This window comes from Orcinus orca, chromosome 13, assembly GCF_937001465.1.
Source record: "Orcinus orca chromosome 13, mOrcOrc1.1, whole genome shotgun sequence".
NCBI classification, from domain to species: Eukaryota; Metazoa; Chordata; class Mammalia; order Artiodactyla; family Delphinidae; genus Orcinus; species Orcinus orca.
In genome coordinates, this window is record NC_064571.1 from 71,839,351 (window position 1) to 71,855,836 (window position 16,486).

General features: G+C 36.7%; 2 protein-coding genes across 4 annotated transcripts in view; both read left to right on the forward strand.

Moving 5' to 3' along the window:
* The window catches only part of DTNB (dystrobrevin beta), a 608,309-nt gene that overhangs the window by 294,651 nt on the left and 297,172 nt on the right, over window positions 1-16,486 (forward strand). The window lies entirely within an intron of this gene.
* ASXL2 (ASXL transcriptional regulator 2) overlaps window positions 1-16,486 on the forward strand; it is a 133,122-nt gene that overhangs the window by 103,785 nt on the left and 12,851 nt on the right. For both annotated transcript variants that reach the window (XM_033425089.2, XM_049695717.1), the window contains 4 exons: window positions 4,959-5,122; window positions 9,067-9,163; window positions 11,476-11,581; window positions 13,909-14,626. In XM_033425089.2, the coding sequence (XP_033280980.1) occupies window positions 4,959-5,122; window positions 9,067-9,163; window positions 11,476-11,581; window positions 13,909-14,626 (1,085 nt within the window). The remainder of the gene's footprint in view (window positions 1-4,958; window positions 5,123-9,066; window positions 9,164-11,475; window positions 11,582-13,908; window positions 14,627-16,486) is intronic.

The window sequence follows — 16,486 nt, forward strand, 5'->3', positions numbered from 1 at the left end:
TTTGGACTTGTTTCTACAATCTTATTTTTTTGTTGATCGTTGTCCTGATTTTTTTGTTTGTTTCCCTTTTTTTTTTAATGAATAAGAAAATTTTTTTGGCTTGCCTCGACTTTTTTTTTTTTTAATTTTTATTGGAGGGATTTCCCCGGCGGTCCAGTGGTTAAGAATACGCCCTTCCCCTGCAGGGTGCTCAGATTCCATTCCTGGTTGGGGAACTAAGACCCCACATGCTGCTCAGTGCAGCCAAAATAAATAAATAAATAATTTAAAAATTTTTTTTATTGGAGTATAGTTGATTTACAACTTTGTGTTAGTTTCAGGTATACAGCAAAGTGATTCAGTTATACGTATACTTACATTCATTCTTCTTTAGATTCTTTTCTCATATAGGTTATCACAGAATATTGGGTAGAGTTCCTGGTGCTATACAGTAGGTCCTTGTTGGTTATCTGTCTTATATAGTAGTGTGCATGTGTTCATCCCAAGCTCCTGATTTATCCCTCCCCACCACATTTCCCCTTTGGTAACCCTAAGTTTGTTTTCTATATGTATAAGTCTGCTTCTGTTTTGTAAATAAGTTCATTTGTATTTCTTTTTAATTATATTCCACATATGAGTGATATCATATAATATTTGTCTTTGTGTTTCTGACTTCACTTAGTATGATAATCTCTAGGTCCATCTATGTTGCTGCAAATTGCATTATTTCATTCTTTTTTATGGCTGAGTAATATTTCATTGTATATATGTACGATGTTTTCTTTATCCATTTCTCTGTTGATGGACATTTAGGTTGCTTCCATGTCTTGGCTGTTGTAAATAGTGCTGCAATGAACATTAAGGTGCATATATCCCTTCGGGTTGTGATTTTTTTTTTTTTTCCCAGATATATGCCCAGGAGTGCAATTGCTGGGTCATATGGTAGTTTTTAAGTTTTTTAAGGAGCCTCCATACTGTTCTCCATGGTAGTTGTAACAATTTATATTCCCAACAACAGTGTAGAAGGGTTCCGTTTTCTCCACACAGTCTCCAGTATTTATTGTTTGTAGACTTTTTGATGATGGCCATTCTGCCTGGTGTGAGGTGATACCACATTGTAGTTTTGATGTGTATTTCTCTGATAATTAGTGATGTTGAGCATCTTTTCATGTGTTTTTTGGCCATCTGTATGTCTTCTTTGGGGAACTGTCTATTTAGATCTTGTGCCCATTTTTTGATTGAGTTGTTTTTTTGGCATAGAGCTGCATGAGCTGTTTGTATATTTTGGAGATTAATTCCTTGAGAATTTCTTGAGACTGTCTTTTCTCCATTGTATTTGCTTGCCTCCTTTGTCATAGATTAGTTGACCATAGGTGCATGAATTTATCTCTGGACTTTCTATCCTGTTCCATTAATCTATATTTCTGTTTTTGTGCCAGTACCATGCAATTTTGATTACAGTAGCTTTGTAGTATAGTCTGAAGTCAGGGAGCCTGACTCCTCTAGCTCCATTTTTCTTTCTCAAGATTGCTTTGGCTGTTCTGAGTCTTCTGTGTTTCCATACAAATTGTAAACATTTTTGTTCTAATTCTGTGAAAAATGCCATTGGTAATTTGATAGGTATTGCATTGAATCTGTAGATTGTATTGGGTAGTATAGTCATTTTGACAATATTGATTCTTCTAATCCAGAAACATGGTATATCTCTCCATCTGTTCTGTCATCTTTGAATTCTTTGCTCAGCATTTTATAGTTTTATGAGTACAGGTCTTTTGCCTCCTAAGGTAGATTTATTTCTGTGTATTTTTTTCATTTTGATGCAGTGGTAAATGGAATTGTTTCCTTAATTTCTCTTTCTGATCTTTTGTTGTTAGTGTATAGGAATGCAAGAGATTTCTGTGTATTAATTTTGTATCCTGCAACTTTACCAAATTCATTGGTGAGCTCCAGTCGTTTTCTGGTAGCCTTTAGGATTTTCTGTGTATAGTATCGTGTCATCTGCAAACAGTGGTAGTTTTACTTCCTCTTTTCCAATACAGATGCCTTTTATTTCTTTTTCTTCTCTGATTGCCGTGGCTAGAACTTTCAAAACTATGTTGCATAAAAGTGGCGAGAGTGGACATCTGTATCTTGTTCCTGATCTTAGAGGAAGTTCAGTTTTTCACAATTGAGAATGATGTTAGCTGTGGGTTTGTCATATATGGCCTTTATTATGTTGAGGTAGGTTCCCTCTATGCCCACTTCCTGGAAAGTTTTTATCATAAGTGGGTGTTGAATTTTGTCAAAAGATTTTCTGCATCTATTGAGATGATAATATGGTTTTTATTCTTTAGTTTGTTAATGTGGTGTATCACATTGATTGATTTGCATATATCGAAGAATCCTTGCATCCCTAGGATAAATCCCACTTGATCATGGTATATGATCATGGTATATTGTTGGATTCGGTTTGCTAGTATTTTTATATGTTGTTCATTTTAATTCCTTCATAGTTTTTTTCTCTCTCTGCTGGGTTTCATATACATTCTATTTCTGTTCAATTAGTTTTAGGTGTGCAACATGATGATTTATATATGTATATAGTGCGAAATGATTACCACTGTAAGTAAACATTCATCACCTCACGCAGTTACATTTTTTTTTATCTTGTGATGAGAACTTTTAAGATTTATTCTTTTAGCAAAAAAGTGGCCATCTTGATTTTCTTCCAGAACTATGGAAGTACTTTATAACAATTTAGAACTGATCTTTTTCTATTTGGACTTAAATAATATTATTATCTGACATTTCGCTCCTTTGTTTTTAATCTCACAGATCAGGCACTAGAATGCTATTGTTTTATGCAAGCATGTCTATCTTTCTCCATTGTATTCCAGCCCATCCATCTACAGTGATTTTCCTTCCTGTAGTACAGGTTTTTGAGAACTTTATTTAGAGTATGTCTCTTGGTAGAAAATGCCCTCAATTTTTGTTTATTTCTATAAATATCTTTGTTTTATGTTCATTCTTGAAGGAGAGTTTAGTATACATATCATTATAGATTGTTGGTTATTTTCTCTCAGCATTTTATAGTTAACCCATTTGTTACAGATTCCTTCATTGTTAAGATGCTTGCTGTTATTCTGTTCCTTTTTAGGAAATCTCTCCCTTCCTATGGATGCTTCCAAGCTATTTCTTGTTCTTTGATGAGCAGTTTTACTAAGCATGGATTTCTTTTCATCCTGCTTTGAATATGTTTTGCTTCTAGATCTTTAGGTTTGTGGTTTTCATCAGTTCTGGTAAATGTATTGCTGAAAATTATTCAAATGTTTCCTTTTCCCATTCGCTTAATTTCTTCTTTCTGGGTCTCCAATCAAGCACACATGTATTAGACCTTCTCATTCTGTCATTCATGTTTCTGCTAAAGCTCTCAAAATGTTTTATCTGTCTTTTCTATATTCTGGATAAATTATTTGGCTATAATTCCCTCCTGTTTAATCCACTCATGGTATCTGATTTCAACAATTTTTAAAATTTAGTTTTTCAAAGTCTTTTTGTTCATTCCTGATTATTTTAGCCTCATCTTTACAATTACATTCTTTACTTCTTTAATTATTTTATACATAGCTATTCTGTATTCTATGTATGTGACAGTTTCAGTGATAGTAGTACTTCTAGGTCTAAATCTTTTATTTCTGGTTACTGCTTATTTTCTGTCATATTTGCATACCTCCTGGTTTGTTAGGGTAATCTTTGTGAGGCAGTGCTGGATTTTAATTTGTAGGAATCCTATGGGCCTAAGTTAAGGGGAATCCTTTCCTATCAAGGGAGATGACTTTTGTTTGTGCCAGGAGCCAGAGGTTACCCACATCCAGGACTGTGTAACTTTATGCAAGTATTCCTAATTGTAGAATTTATGGATCTTAGATTCCTATGCACCTTAAAATTTTGCTGTGTGTTGTTAAATTTTCTTCTAATAAGATTATACTGATTTCAGCCCCACCAGCATTATTTGAAAGGGGTTTTTGCTTTTTCCGTGAATAGTTCCATCACTATACTGCAGTATTTGCCATTTGATAGACAAAACATGTTCATTAGTTTAACTGACATTTCTTTAAATATTAATACCTTAGCAGCTGTTTATGGTTAGTCAACTATGAATTGCATGTTCATTCCTTTTGCTCATTTTTCTCTTGGTGATGTTTATCTTTTTCATGTTGATTTATAGATGCACATTTAATATCAAGAATAGTAACCTTCTGGGACTTGCCTGGCGGTCCAGTGCTTAAGACTCTGCCCTTCCTTTGCAGGGAGCATGCGTTCGATCCCTGGATGGGGAACTAAGATCCCGCATGCCGCGTAGGGCAGCCGGAAAAAAAAAAAAAGAATAGTAACCTTTTGTCATGGCTTGCAGATATTTTTCCAAGTTAGTCTTTTTTTTTTTTTTTGGTGCAAAAGTTTTAAACTTTGTACTCAAATCCATCAGTGTTTTTGAAAGACTGAAACCTTCCTATTGTGAACAGATTTTCTGTTGACTGCTAAGCTATTCAATCATAACATTTTTAGCTAATGCAAATAAAATTGATGAAAATAATTATCACGGGAAGGGAAAAAGAGCCTCAGTATGATTTATATATATATTTGAATTTTTCCATTTTTTAGTCATTCTGTGTATGTGTTATTTATTATAAACTTCCCTAGTGCCATTGAGAAATGATCGAGTCTCAAACATAAAATGTATTTTTAGTATGGGAAAAGATGTACTTTTACAGACTTTATTCCATTTTTGCAGGGAAGATAACTTATATTCTTTTATCCTTTATGAACGAACAAAACTTGGCTTTGTTTATTTCTGAGAACCTTAAATGTTACCTTCTTCACAGTGTGATATTTTAAAGTACTTACAACCGTGGTTTTTTTGCACTGCAGAGGAAGGTATAGTTTAGCTAGAAACAGGAATGTGAAGGAGGCCCAAGTGATTCTTTTCCATATTTTTATAGGGCAAATGAAGAGGACTAAATGTGCTGAAATTGATGTTGAGACACCAGACTCCATTCTGGTCAATACAAACCTACGAGCACTAATCAACAAACACACCTTTTCAGTCCTTCCTGGAGATTGCCAACAGCGACTGCTTCTACTACTTCCAGAGGTGGATCGACAGGTGCGTTCTTTCAGGCATATCAGCAGTTTTATAACCCATCTGGGGCTTCCTTCAATCATTACCTTTAGAACTCCTTAAGACTTTTTAAATGGCTTTTGTGTGTACCTGTAAAGAAGTGATATCAAAGGTGTTAAACAAGAAATAATATTTCTTAATAGGTTGGCCCTGTAAGGCTCATAAAGGAAAAGAACCCTCTTATCAGAAATGTCAAGATTATGGAATAAAATTTGTCTAGCTATCATATTAGGATGTAGACATCCGCAGAATATAGTTCAGGAGGAAGAATTGCCTTAAGGCATTACACTGGGGTTTTTGAATGGATTTTTGATGGGATTAAGAATGTTAATTAATTTTTCCTTCTTTTGTTAAATTTTTCTAAAACAAACATTTATTGCTTCAGTAATAAGTTTTGAAATCCAATATAAGTTATACTCCTTAAAAAAACAAAACAGTACCCAGAAGAAATGTCAAAGGTTTGGAAGAGTCTAGGCAGGGACCAGAGAGGTTTAGGTTGGTCAGGAATAAGGCAAAAGTCTAAGACTTAGGCTTTCATCAAGGAAGGAGTGACTAGCAAGTCACTCTCCCTTTTGATCTTCTGTTTCCTCCTCTGCAAAAGGATCATTATGATTTTGTGAGGTTTGTTCAATTCTGAGATTTTTTTTTTTAATTAATGATTATTTCGAAGTACCTATGTTCTAAGTAATCTGTTAGGCACTCCACTTTTTTCTAATTATTATAAAAACATTATGAGAGAGAGTTGTTTTCCCTGGTTTTACAGTAAGAAAACTAGATATATTCCCTAGTCTATAGAAAAGTCAAAACTAAATCTTCCTCATTCTGAAAATCATTCTTCTACTAGATTATATTGATATCAGTTTCATATTGCTATGAATCAGCACCTGTGAAAGGTCAGATTCTATTTCTGGGGAGTTCAGATAAGTCAGGTACACTACCAGCAGTAGGGACAAAGAAGTAAAACTGATCCTTCCCAGCTGCTGCTCTCCCCACCTTAACACTCCTTGGAGAAATTATAGCTTTGGGGATGCCCAGTTCTTGGTTAGAACAAGTTAGGAGACTGAAGTTTTGGCAGTTTTTAGAGAGCTTCTCTTCTTGCTAAGGATTGCTCTCATCTTTTTTAAAGACTCAAATTTTAGGTTGGGACTAATAACACAACACCTAACAGAGGATATATCTATAGAATTCTAGTGTGGGTTCCTCAGAACTGTCTTTTGACTAATGGCCCTTATCCTGTCTTAGAAGGAGAATTGCCACATGTAATTTCGGAATTAAAAGGGACCTTAAAACTTACCCAACTTCCCATTCCTGTGGGGTATTTTTAATAGGAGGTTACTTGCCTGTCTTTTTCAGTTACTGTGGTGGAGGACATAGTAATCTGAGAATATGGAATATGGAGTTTATTAGTGAAATTATTAGTGAATTTATTAATGAAATTCTGCTTCATTGTCAGATGAAATTTGGAGTTTATCAAAAATTCTGGTTATTACTAGCATGAAACATTGGAAACCATCTTTTAGTATACGGAGTACTCAACAATGAACAGTCGAAAAACATTATTTAGACCAGAGAAAGGAATAAGGGAGGGGCATGGATTAAAACATCTCTCTTCAGATATATTTGAAGGCCAATCTTTGGAAGAGGTAAACTTCTTCGTTTCTCCAGGAAGCAAATTTGTGGTTAAAATAACATTTTTTTAAACAGTTGGAGCTATTAAATTGTAGAATGGATTGACTTGTTTTGGAGAAACTTGCACAGCACTGGAATATTCAAGGAGATGTTGGATGACCTGTCCTCATAGGGAAGCCTGTTACTCCTCTGCCAAATCTATAGAGTACAAATCAGCAGCCAGCAAACTGTAGCCCACAGGCCAATTTCAGCCCACTGCCTGTTTTTGTAAATAAAGTTTTATTGGCATTCAGCCACTCCCATTAGTTTCTGCATATTATCTATAGCTACTTTCTGCCACAGTGTCAAGAGTTGAGTTGTTGCAACAGAGGGTATATGGCCTATTCGTAGTCTATCTCTTAATAGGAAAAGTTTCCAATTTCTGCTCTAGGGCCAGGGGAAAATAATATTGGCCCAGATAGATTTAGAAAATAAAGTGAGTTGAGTTCCTTAATCCCTAGGATGTCCAAATAGTTACCTAAATTTTCTTCAAAAAATTGTTTATGACTTTAAGCTTAAATTTAGTCTTTTAATCCATCTAGAATATTTTTATATTATTCTGAAATTGTGGCTCAGCGTATTTTCTACCGACTAGATGGCCAATTGTTCCAGCAGTACCTATTTATATAACCGTCTTTTTCTCTCAGTTTGAAATACCATCTTTGTTACATATTCTATTCATTTACAGGCAGTTTATATTTATAGGCACTCTCTCCTCTTTCACTCATTTCTTTATTCACTCTAATGCTAGTAATAATTGTTTTGATTGCAGTGGTTTTGTGTGGTATGCTTAATAATTGGAAAGGCAATTCCCCCCTCTCAGTTTTTTGTATTAATTTTTTTTCCATGTGAATTTTAAGATCTTTTGTGGGGTTTTTTGGTTTTTTTTTTTTTTACCGGTACGCGGGCCTCTCACTGTCGCGGCCTCTCCCGCTGCGGAGCACAGGCTCCGGACGCGCAGGCCCAGCAACCATGGCTCACGGGCCCAGCCGCTGCGCGGCACGTGGGATCCTCCCGGACCGGGGCACAAACCCACGTCTCCTGCATCGGCAGGCGGACTCCCAACCCCTGCGCCACCTGGGAAGCCCAAGATCATTTTATTAATGAAAAATCTGCATAGAGATTCTGGTATAAATCTAGATATGAACTTTGGGCAGAATGACAGTTAATAAAATCTCTAATGCAGAGAAGAATCTTAAAAAAAAAAAAAAAACCTTTTGGCAAGACATCACAAATCAAGTCAGTGAACAGATAGATTGGAGGAAATATCTTTAAAGTACGTGGCAGTTTTACTATGTATAACATGCAAAGGATTCTTACAAGATAGTTAAAAATAAGCATCCTCATAGAGTAATGAGCAAATAATAGGAATTGGCATTTCACTAGATGGCAAATCTAAATATTCAATAAACATGCAAAAAGATACACAAAACTCTAGCAGTCAGGATGAAGGAAATTTTAATCATTTCAAACTCATTAATAGGCAAAAATTAAATAGCATGTTAATATCTCTTGTTCACAAGATAAGGAGTATGCTCGTGTATTTCTAGGAGAAATGTGAATTATTTTATTAGCCTTTCTGGAAAATAATCTAATAGTCTTTTAGTTATACACACACACACACACACACACACACACACACACAAATATTTCTTTGCTTTCAGAACCTATCCCATAGAAAAAAGCACTAGTATATTCATCTTTACTGGAATGCTTATTGCAGCTTTGTTGATTATGGGAAAGCACTGGAAACAAAATATATGTTTATGATCAGGACATTGGTAAATGTATTGAGGGACATTGATACAGGGAAACAATCTGCAGCTATTATAAAGGAGCTAAAACTATGCCAGTTGACTTGGAGAGACTTCCACTTGTATTATGTGAGAAAAGTAAGTTTCAGAGTAGTGTATGTAACTTGGTCACAGTTTTGTAAAACAAATAATGAACCTCTCAGAAAAAAACCCTTATATATGCATTTGTTTGCAGATGATTCTTTGAGTATAATTAACCAGTGGGGAATGGAATTGAAAGGAGAGGAAGAAGGGAGGAGAGGTAAACAGGAAAGAAGTTTTTTAGAAAAAAAATAATATTGCGTTATAAAATAGAAGTGTCCATAATAAGCAGCATGGTATGATACAGTCATGTTTCTGTAAAATTTGACTTACACACATTCTTTTCTAAAAGGACAGGAACGTCAAATTCCACATGATACAATTAGCTTTCTTTCTAAGCTTTCTGTGGCTTATTCTTTGACCCAGGTTGGTCCAGATGGTCTGATGAAGTTAAATGGCTCAGCCCTTAATAATGAGTTCTTCACTTCAGCAGCCCAAGGCTGGAAGGAAAGACTTTCAGAAGGTAAGTGTTCAACTTTACGTGTCTCCTAGGATGTGTATGCACTTGGAGGGCATATTTGCACCTCTGAGCCTCAGTGGGTATTTGCCCAGTTTTGGAAAGCAAAAGATAGAACATTTCAGAAGGTAGAACTAGCTATTCTATGTGAAACACATTGCTAGACTTTTATTTAGAGCATGTAACCAGGTTTGGCTCCAGGAGGAGTTCAGCAGCATGTTTCTTTAAGGGTTTAAAGTCACCTGGTAAACTAAAAAATATATAGACTTTTAGGCCCTATTCCTAAAGATTCTGTTTCATTAATTCTAGCTTAATGCCTAAGAATTGAAATTTTAATAAGCAGAATATAGAATTAGAGTTATTTTATGGTGCTGTGAATCATGGTTTGGTAAGCAGTGAGATAACTTCTTTCTTGCTGCCCAATCTCAATGAAACTAACAGTAAAAAGAATCTAAAAAACTAAGAACTTTTTAAAAAACTGCTTTGAGAAATGTTTCACGTACTATAAAATTCACCCATTTGCAGCATACAGTTCAGTAGCAGCCAGAGCATTTTAATAAATACAGGTTATGATCAAGAATTGCTACCTGTGGTTACTGCTTTGCCGTGTTTCTAATTCTGATCTAACAGATTTATAGAGGGTATATTACAAAGCATAAAAAAGTGATTGATTGACTGCGTAGCGTGTAGTATCGGTCACTATTAGCAGTTCTTAACCCTGACTGCTCATTATAATCACTTGTGGTATTTTTTTAAAATACAGACATCCGGGCCCCAAAAACAATGATTTTGTTTTGCCTGCACTTCAGTGGGTTTTTTTAATATCTCTACTTTTCACAGTAGTTGTTGACTTTTCCCTTCCTGTTTTTCTTTTCAGGGCAAATTCTGTGTAGAAGGGATCTCTTACTGATTACTTTCAACCTTTCTCTTTCTTAAAGATTTCCTTGAGCAGAGACCCCCTTTTTCTGAGTCAGAATCACATGAGCACTTTAAAACATACCTGTTACCAGTACTTTCTTTTAGAATAATTTGGATTTATGTTCCCTACTCCCCAACTTTTAAAAGTAGATATTATCAACAGTGATACCTTGATTATTATGTTACTTTTTTTTTTGCATATGAGCAGTCACTGCTATACCTGTAGTCATGCGATCATATTTCATGAGCAGCAAAAACTTTGAACACTGTATACATGTGAACAGAATTCAATACTATTTATTCCTCATTCTATCAAGCACAGTAGACACAACCAAAGAGCAGAAATTCAGAAGTTCTGGGTTGGATTCTGACAGCCAGATCCCTCTTCTCCCACTCATATGCCTAGGACTGTGATATCCACTGTCCTCTAACACTTTTCCTTTCCCTCTTCTTACCCCCAGGAGGTCTTAAACTTCAAATCTGCCATTTCCACTTCTTATTCTCTAATGTCCTGGGTATTAGAGAATTAAAAAAAACAGCCTGTCTGAGTCACAGGTTTGACGATGGCCTACCAAGCACATTCATTGTTCTCTGCCGATGGAGTGGGAAGAATTGAGGTGTGGTTGGTAGTTTTGAAGATAAATGGCATATTCAGAGCAGCTGGGTCTTTGGCATATTGAGTGTCTTGTTGCTAGGGCACTAGACTCGTACAGTTTCTGGAACAATTAGAAAACTGACACCTCCAAAATAACTCCCTACTTTTTTTGTTTTTTTTGCCATACCGTGCGGCTTGTAGGATGTTAGCTCCCCAACCAGGGATTGAACCTGGGCCCACGGCAGTGAAAGCACAGAGTCCTAACCGCTGGACCACCAGGGAATTCCTACTACCTACCTTTTTACTGGAACCTCAAATGTCTTTAAGCAGGGCCATAACTGTTCATTATGCAGTTAGAGCTAAAAAGCCTAAAACACAGGTTGCCTTGGAGAAACAGAACTTTTTAATAATAAAGTGTCCAGTGGCATTATTTACTGAAAGCCTATGACCAGATGACTATTTTTCCAGTGGAAAAGAAATGACAGACTCAAGGTTTGTAAGAAATCTAGAGGGACTATGATATTTGAAGCAGAGGTGAGGGTTGCTACAAGGAAGGCCCAGAGAAGTGGCCAGTTAACTTCAGCTGCGCACTGGCAACTACATGGAGTGGCGTGCAAGGGTTTTTATTTCACCTGACGGCTCCTAGGTAGTTCCCCTTACAATGAGGAATTTTGGGGAATTTCTGTTACTTTCATGTGATAGTATTCTGACTCCTGCATGAGTCTGTCATGATTTACAAATAGTTGAAAGTAGCAAATAGCGTATTTCTATTGAATATCTTTTTTTTCCCCCTTGGTACATACAGGTGAGTTTACACCTGAGATGCAGGTGAGAATTCGACAAGAGATTGAGAAGGAGAAAAAAGTAGAGCCTTGGAAAGAACAATTTTTTGAAAGCTACTATGGTCAGAGGTAAATATCAAGACAGGTTCTATAAACCAGTGTTAATTCCTATACATACGTCATGTGGTGCTTCATCTTATTACCTTTCCAGAAAATCTAGTCTGCGATTTCCTTCATTTTTTTCCACTAGTTCTTTTTTACCAAGAAAAATTTTTTTTTCCTACGAATCTTAGGTACACAGAGTTGGATTACTCATAATCCTTGACTTTTTTTTTTTTTTTTAATATTTATTTGGCCGTGTCGGGTCTTAGTTGTGGTACATGGGTTCTTCATTTTGGTGTGCAGGCTCTTCCTTGTGGTGCACGGGCTTCTCTCTAGTTGTGGCGTGCGGGTTTTTCTCTCTCTAGTTATGGCGCATGGGCTCGAGGGTGCATGGGCTCCAGAGCACACGGGCTCTCTCGTTGAGGCACTCAAGCTCATTAGTTACAGCGCACGGGCTTAGTTGCCCCGCAGCATGTGGAATCTTAGCTCCCTGACCAGGGATCAAACCTGTGTCCCCTCCATTGTAAGGCAGATTCTTTACCACTGGACCACCAGGGAAGTCCCAGTCCTTGACTCTTAACACATTACCATTGTAGATGGTGTGGTTTCTTTTTTTTTATTAAAAAAAAAGATTTTATTATCTTGAATTAGAGTCCTTACTTTGAATAGATTGGCTTTTCTTCCAGTAACTTTATAATACATAAGAATACTGAAGTTCTATATATTTTTTTATTGTAGTCAGTTATCCCACAATAGGATAACTTATCCAGAATCACTAAGGAATCCTGTAATATGGACCATTGTATTCAACGTGTAATTAAACAGCCTTTCTTCTGTAGAAGGCACTGGGAGATATTCATAGCTGAAACAAGATACAGACCCTTTTCTCAAGGGGCTATATAGTCTGAGTCAGTTTTTTTCCTAACAGAAAAAAATCTTAAAAATCTTAATGGGGGGATTTCCCCGGTGTTCTAGTGGTTAGGACTCGGAGCTTTCACTGCTGTGCCCCGGGTTCAATCCCTGGTCAGTGAGCTAAGGTCCCACAAGCCATGCGGTGCAGCCAAAAAAAAAAAAAAATCTTAATGGGGACACTTAAATTGATGACAGTGGAGCTGTATTGTTTGAAATAGAATTGAACACCCGGAGTTTTAATTGTCTGTTAGTCTCCCTTCCTACCTAATGGCAGCCTTTAAGGATACTCCATAACCATAGCTTGAGAACGAATGGCTCTTTTCCTTATCTCCATGTAGTGTTCATTGATCCCCTTCATGGTCATTTCAGAAGTGATTCTTAATGAGATGAAGAGCGCCGTACACCAATTTTTCTACCTTCTTGGTATGAGCTTTGAGCTTTTCTACAGAAACGAGGGTGAATACATTTAGACCATTTTTATAGGCAGCAGTTATTCCATAAATATTGTTCATTCCCTCCTTATAAGATGGAGCATTACAGCCATTCTCGGGTCTTTCTGTTTTCAGCTATTACTTTTTGCCAGCTTTTTGGAAGGACTGTATTTGATTACTGTCCAGATTTGTCCTCAGCCATTCCATCTCAGGGGTGCGGTACTGATTATTGAAGTCACCAAAGAGGGCTATCTTGTTTTTGCTTGTTGTAGGAGGAGTCTCTAGTAACCCCTACAGGGTAGCCTAGCTCTTAGCCAGGCCACACTGTGGAAGTCTCACTTGGTCTTCACTCCCAGGACAGCTCAGAGGCACTTGATCTCAGAATTTTAGAGCTATACCAAGTGAAATTTAAACAGGCTTTCCAAAAACTCAGAGTTCTCGTTTTCAACCTCTAGCGAATATTGACAGCCACCTCTCCTACTGTCTCCCCTGGGTCCCTTGGATTTCTTGGGCCAGGCTTTCTACAGGTACTGCAGAGTAGAGCTGATGACCGTCCAAACCCACAGTCCCAGGGTACATGGGTCTTTGTCTTCTTTAACTTCTCTGTGGGTAGTCTGTGATCCATGCCTCTAGGCAATGTAGCCCCTTTGTAAGCAGAAGTAATAATAATTAACATTATATTGAGGTTTTATTACGTGCTAGGTGCTATTCTAAGTACTGTACATGCATTAATTTAGTTACTCATAATAGCAACAACGTACAATTAAAGAAACTGAGATACAGAAGGCTAGTCACTTACTTATTACATGGATAGTAGGTATCAGAGCTAGGATTTGAATCCAGGCACTCTGGCTCCAGACCCTTCACTAATATTAATAATAGTGAAGATGATATATGAAAATTACCTACTAAGTGTCACAGGTTCTTCTAGGCATTGCCATACACCGTTATCTCATATTCAATAACATAGGCCATTTCTCAACTACAATATTTCTTTCTTCCACCTTTTAGTTCTGGCCTGAGCCTTGAAGATTCAAAGAAATTGACAGCTTCACCCAACGATCCCAAAGTAAAGAAAACCCCAGCTGAGCAACCAAAATCCATGCTTCCTTCAGAGGCCTCTCCTGTCAATATAGTCTCAGTAATTCCCCAGTTAGTGTCTAAAGAAGAAGTACTACAGCTGCCATCACCAGTCAGAAAAGAAGAGCATGAAAGCCAAGATAAGATGCAGCCAAAGTCCAAATCCCCAGAGCCCCTGCTTTCCTCAGCTCCCAATACAGATGAGCTTAGCAGCGTCCCTCCCATCAAGTGCCCAAAGGATGAGGCTCTCTTGGAGCAAAAGCCAGTTGCCTCTGCTGAACAGAAGTCTGAGAAAGAGAGTCATCTCACTACAACTTCAAATTATAATAAAAATGAAAGCCAAGAAGCTTTAGTTACATCCCTGAGCAAACCCAAGAGCCCTGGGGTAGAAACAACAGTAGTGAAGCCCATAGTAGAAGCAGGTCTACAGGAGACCACTATGAAAGAGCCTCCATCAGCTCTGGCTGATCACAGCCCAGAAAACCTCAAGAGGAAACCTTCTGTCACCCAAGAAGAGGCCCCTACAAGCTGGGAGAAGAGACCACGTGTCACTGAGGATCGCCAGCACCAGCAGCCATTTCCAGTCTCCCCACAGCCCTTTCTCAGTAGAGGGGACAGGTTCCAGGTGCGGAAAGTACCACCTCTCAAGGTAAGAGAGCGGGAAGAATTGAAAAAGAAAGATGGTCTGAACACTAAGTTTTTGGTTGTACCTACTAAGTTTCAAATATTTGTGGTATTTCTTAATGCAGAAGCAGTTGTATATATTTGATATGCATGTAACTGTGGTCATACACGAGTAAAATTATTAAGAAACAGGCATTTAGAACTGCATCCTTATATGTATATATATAGCTGATTCACTTTGTTCTACAGCAGAAACTAAGACAACATTGTAAAGCAATTGTATTCCAATAAAAAAAAATCATAAATAAAAGAACTGCGTCCTCACACATCCTTTTTGGGGTTTGAATACTTATTCAGATATCTGAATATCTAATGCAGTCCACCCCCACCCACACCCCTGCTGGCTACTCTTGTATTTTAAGACAGTTATGGAAAGTATTTTGTCTCATGTGACAAAATAATAAGTATAATAATAAACAGGAGGAGGTCATTGATGTGATTAAGAGATCACATCTTTGTATCAAGAGCCATGATATTTAACACTTTATTGACTGGAGACATATTACGGCCACAGGCATTAGTTTCTACAAAAATCCCCGGTCAATAATGTGTTAATTATTGCTGCCATAACTGATTTGATGTTCTGAGAGCCTGGAACTACCTTTTAGTTCCAACCTTTTAAAGGAAATGTGTGTGGCTGCCATGAGTCACCACTGGTCACTTGAGGGACCTTAGTAAGATGGAATAGCCTTGCTAAGCTCTACTGCTTAGGATATGTGATTAATTGTGTTTTAGCCCTATATTGCTGCATATCAGATCTTTTAAATTTCTATAGCAGTGTCACTACCTTAGTGTGTACTTGGGCTTGTGCCTAATATCAGTTTGCAGTTCATTCTTAATTTTATTAATAGTATTTATTAACACTGTTGTGTCTACTATGAACCCAGGCGCTGGGTAGCATTCATTCACATTAGAATATAAGTAAAACAAAATAAGCCAAATAGAAATACTCTTTTCCCTTTTTTATTCAACTTAGACTAACCAAAGTCCTACCTGGAAATATCCCTTGGAAACACTCAGTTACTAGTACTTGACCTGTTTCATGCACTGTGGGACTTCTCTCTCTCATTTTGCACCATAATAGTATGATGTTCTTCATTACTTTTTAATTTTAAGATTTGTGATTGCAGCACTTAGGAATCTCTCCTTTTTTCTTTTTCTTTTTTTTTTTTGATATTTTTCTACCATTAGCATACACTGTCATGCTTTGCTAGAGATTCTGAGTTTTATGATAATCACTTGTATTCTTCTTTTAAAAATATGAGAAACCTTTCTTTAATGGGTGTCAATTAGAACTTATCTCTAAACCTGAGAGCTGAGTTATAGTCTAGGTTTTACTTTATATAAATGAGGCTGGGTAAGAACCATCATTTCTATTTCCTCATCTTTCTGCTAATCCAAAGAGACTCTACACTGAAAACTTAAATCCATTGTGACCAAGTTAATGTTATTTAACTTCTTTCCTTTCTTTTACTTCTTTCTCATTTCCCCAAAAACTTTCCACCAGAAGTTGCTTTAGTAACACTCTTACCTTAGACCCTATCTCAAATCCCATTTTCTTAGACAAAGCTTAATGTAATTTATAACAGAACAAAATCTTTTAAACAAAACTTAAATAGAAAAACAAAATTTGAATTTTATTACAAATGTTATATATGTATATGTGTATAAGATTATATATGCACATATATCTATTTTATATATGCATATCTACAATATAAAATGTGTACATATATGTATATAGAGAGATGGACAACTCAAACAGACATTATGTATTTTCCATTCAGTATACAATTATAACAGAAAGAATCTAATTCCTTTGCTA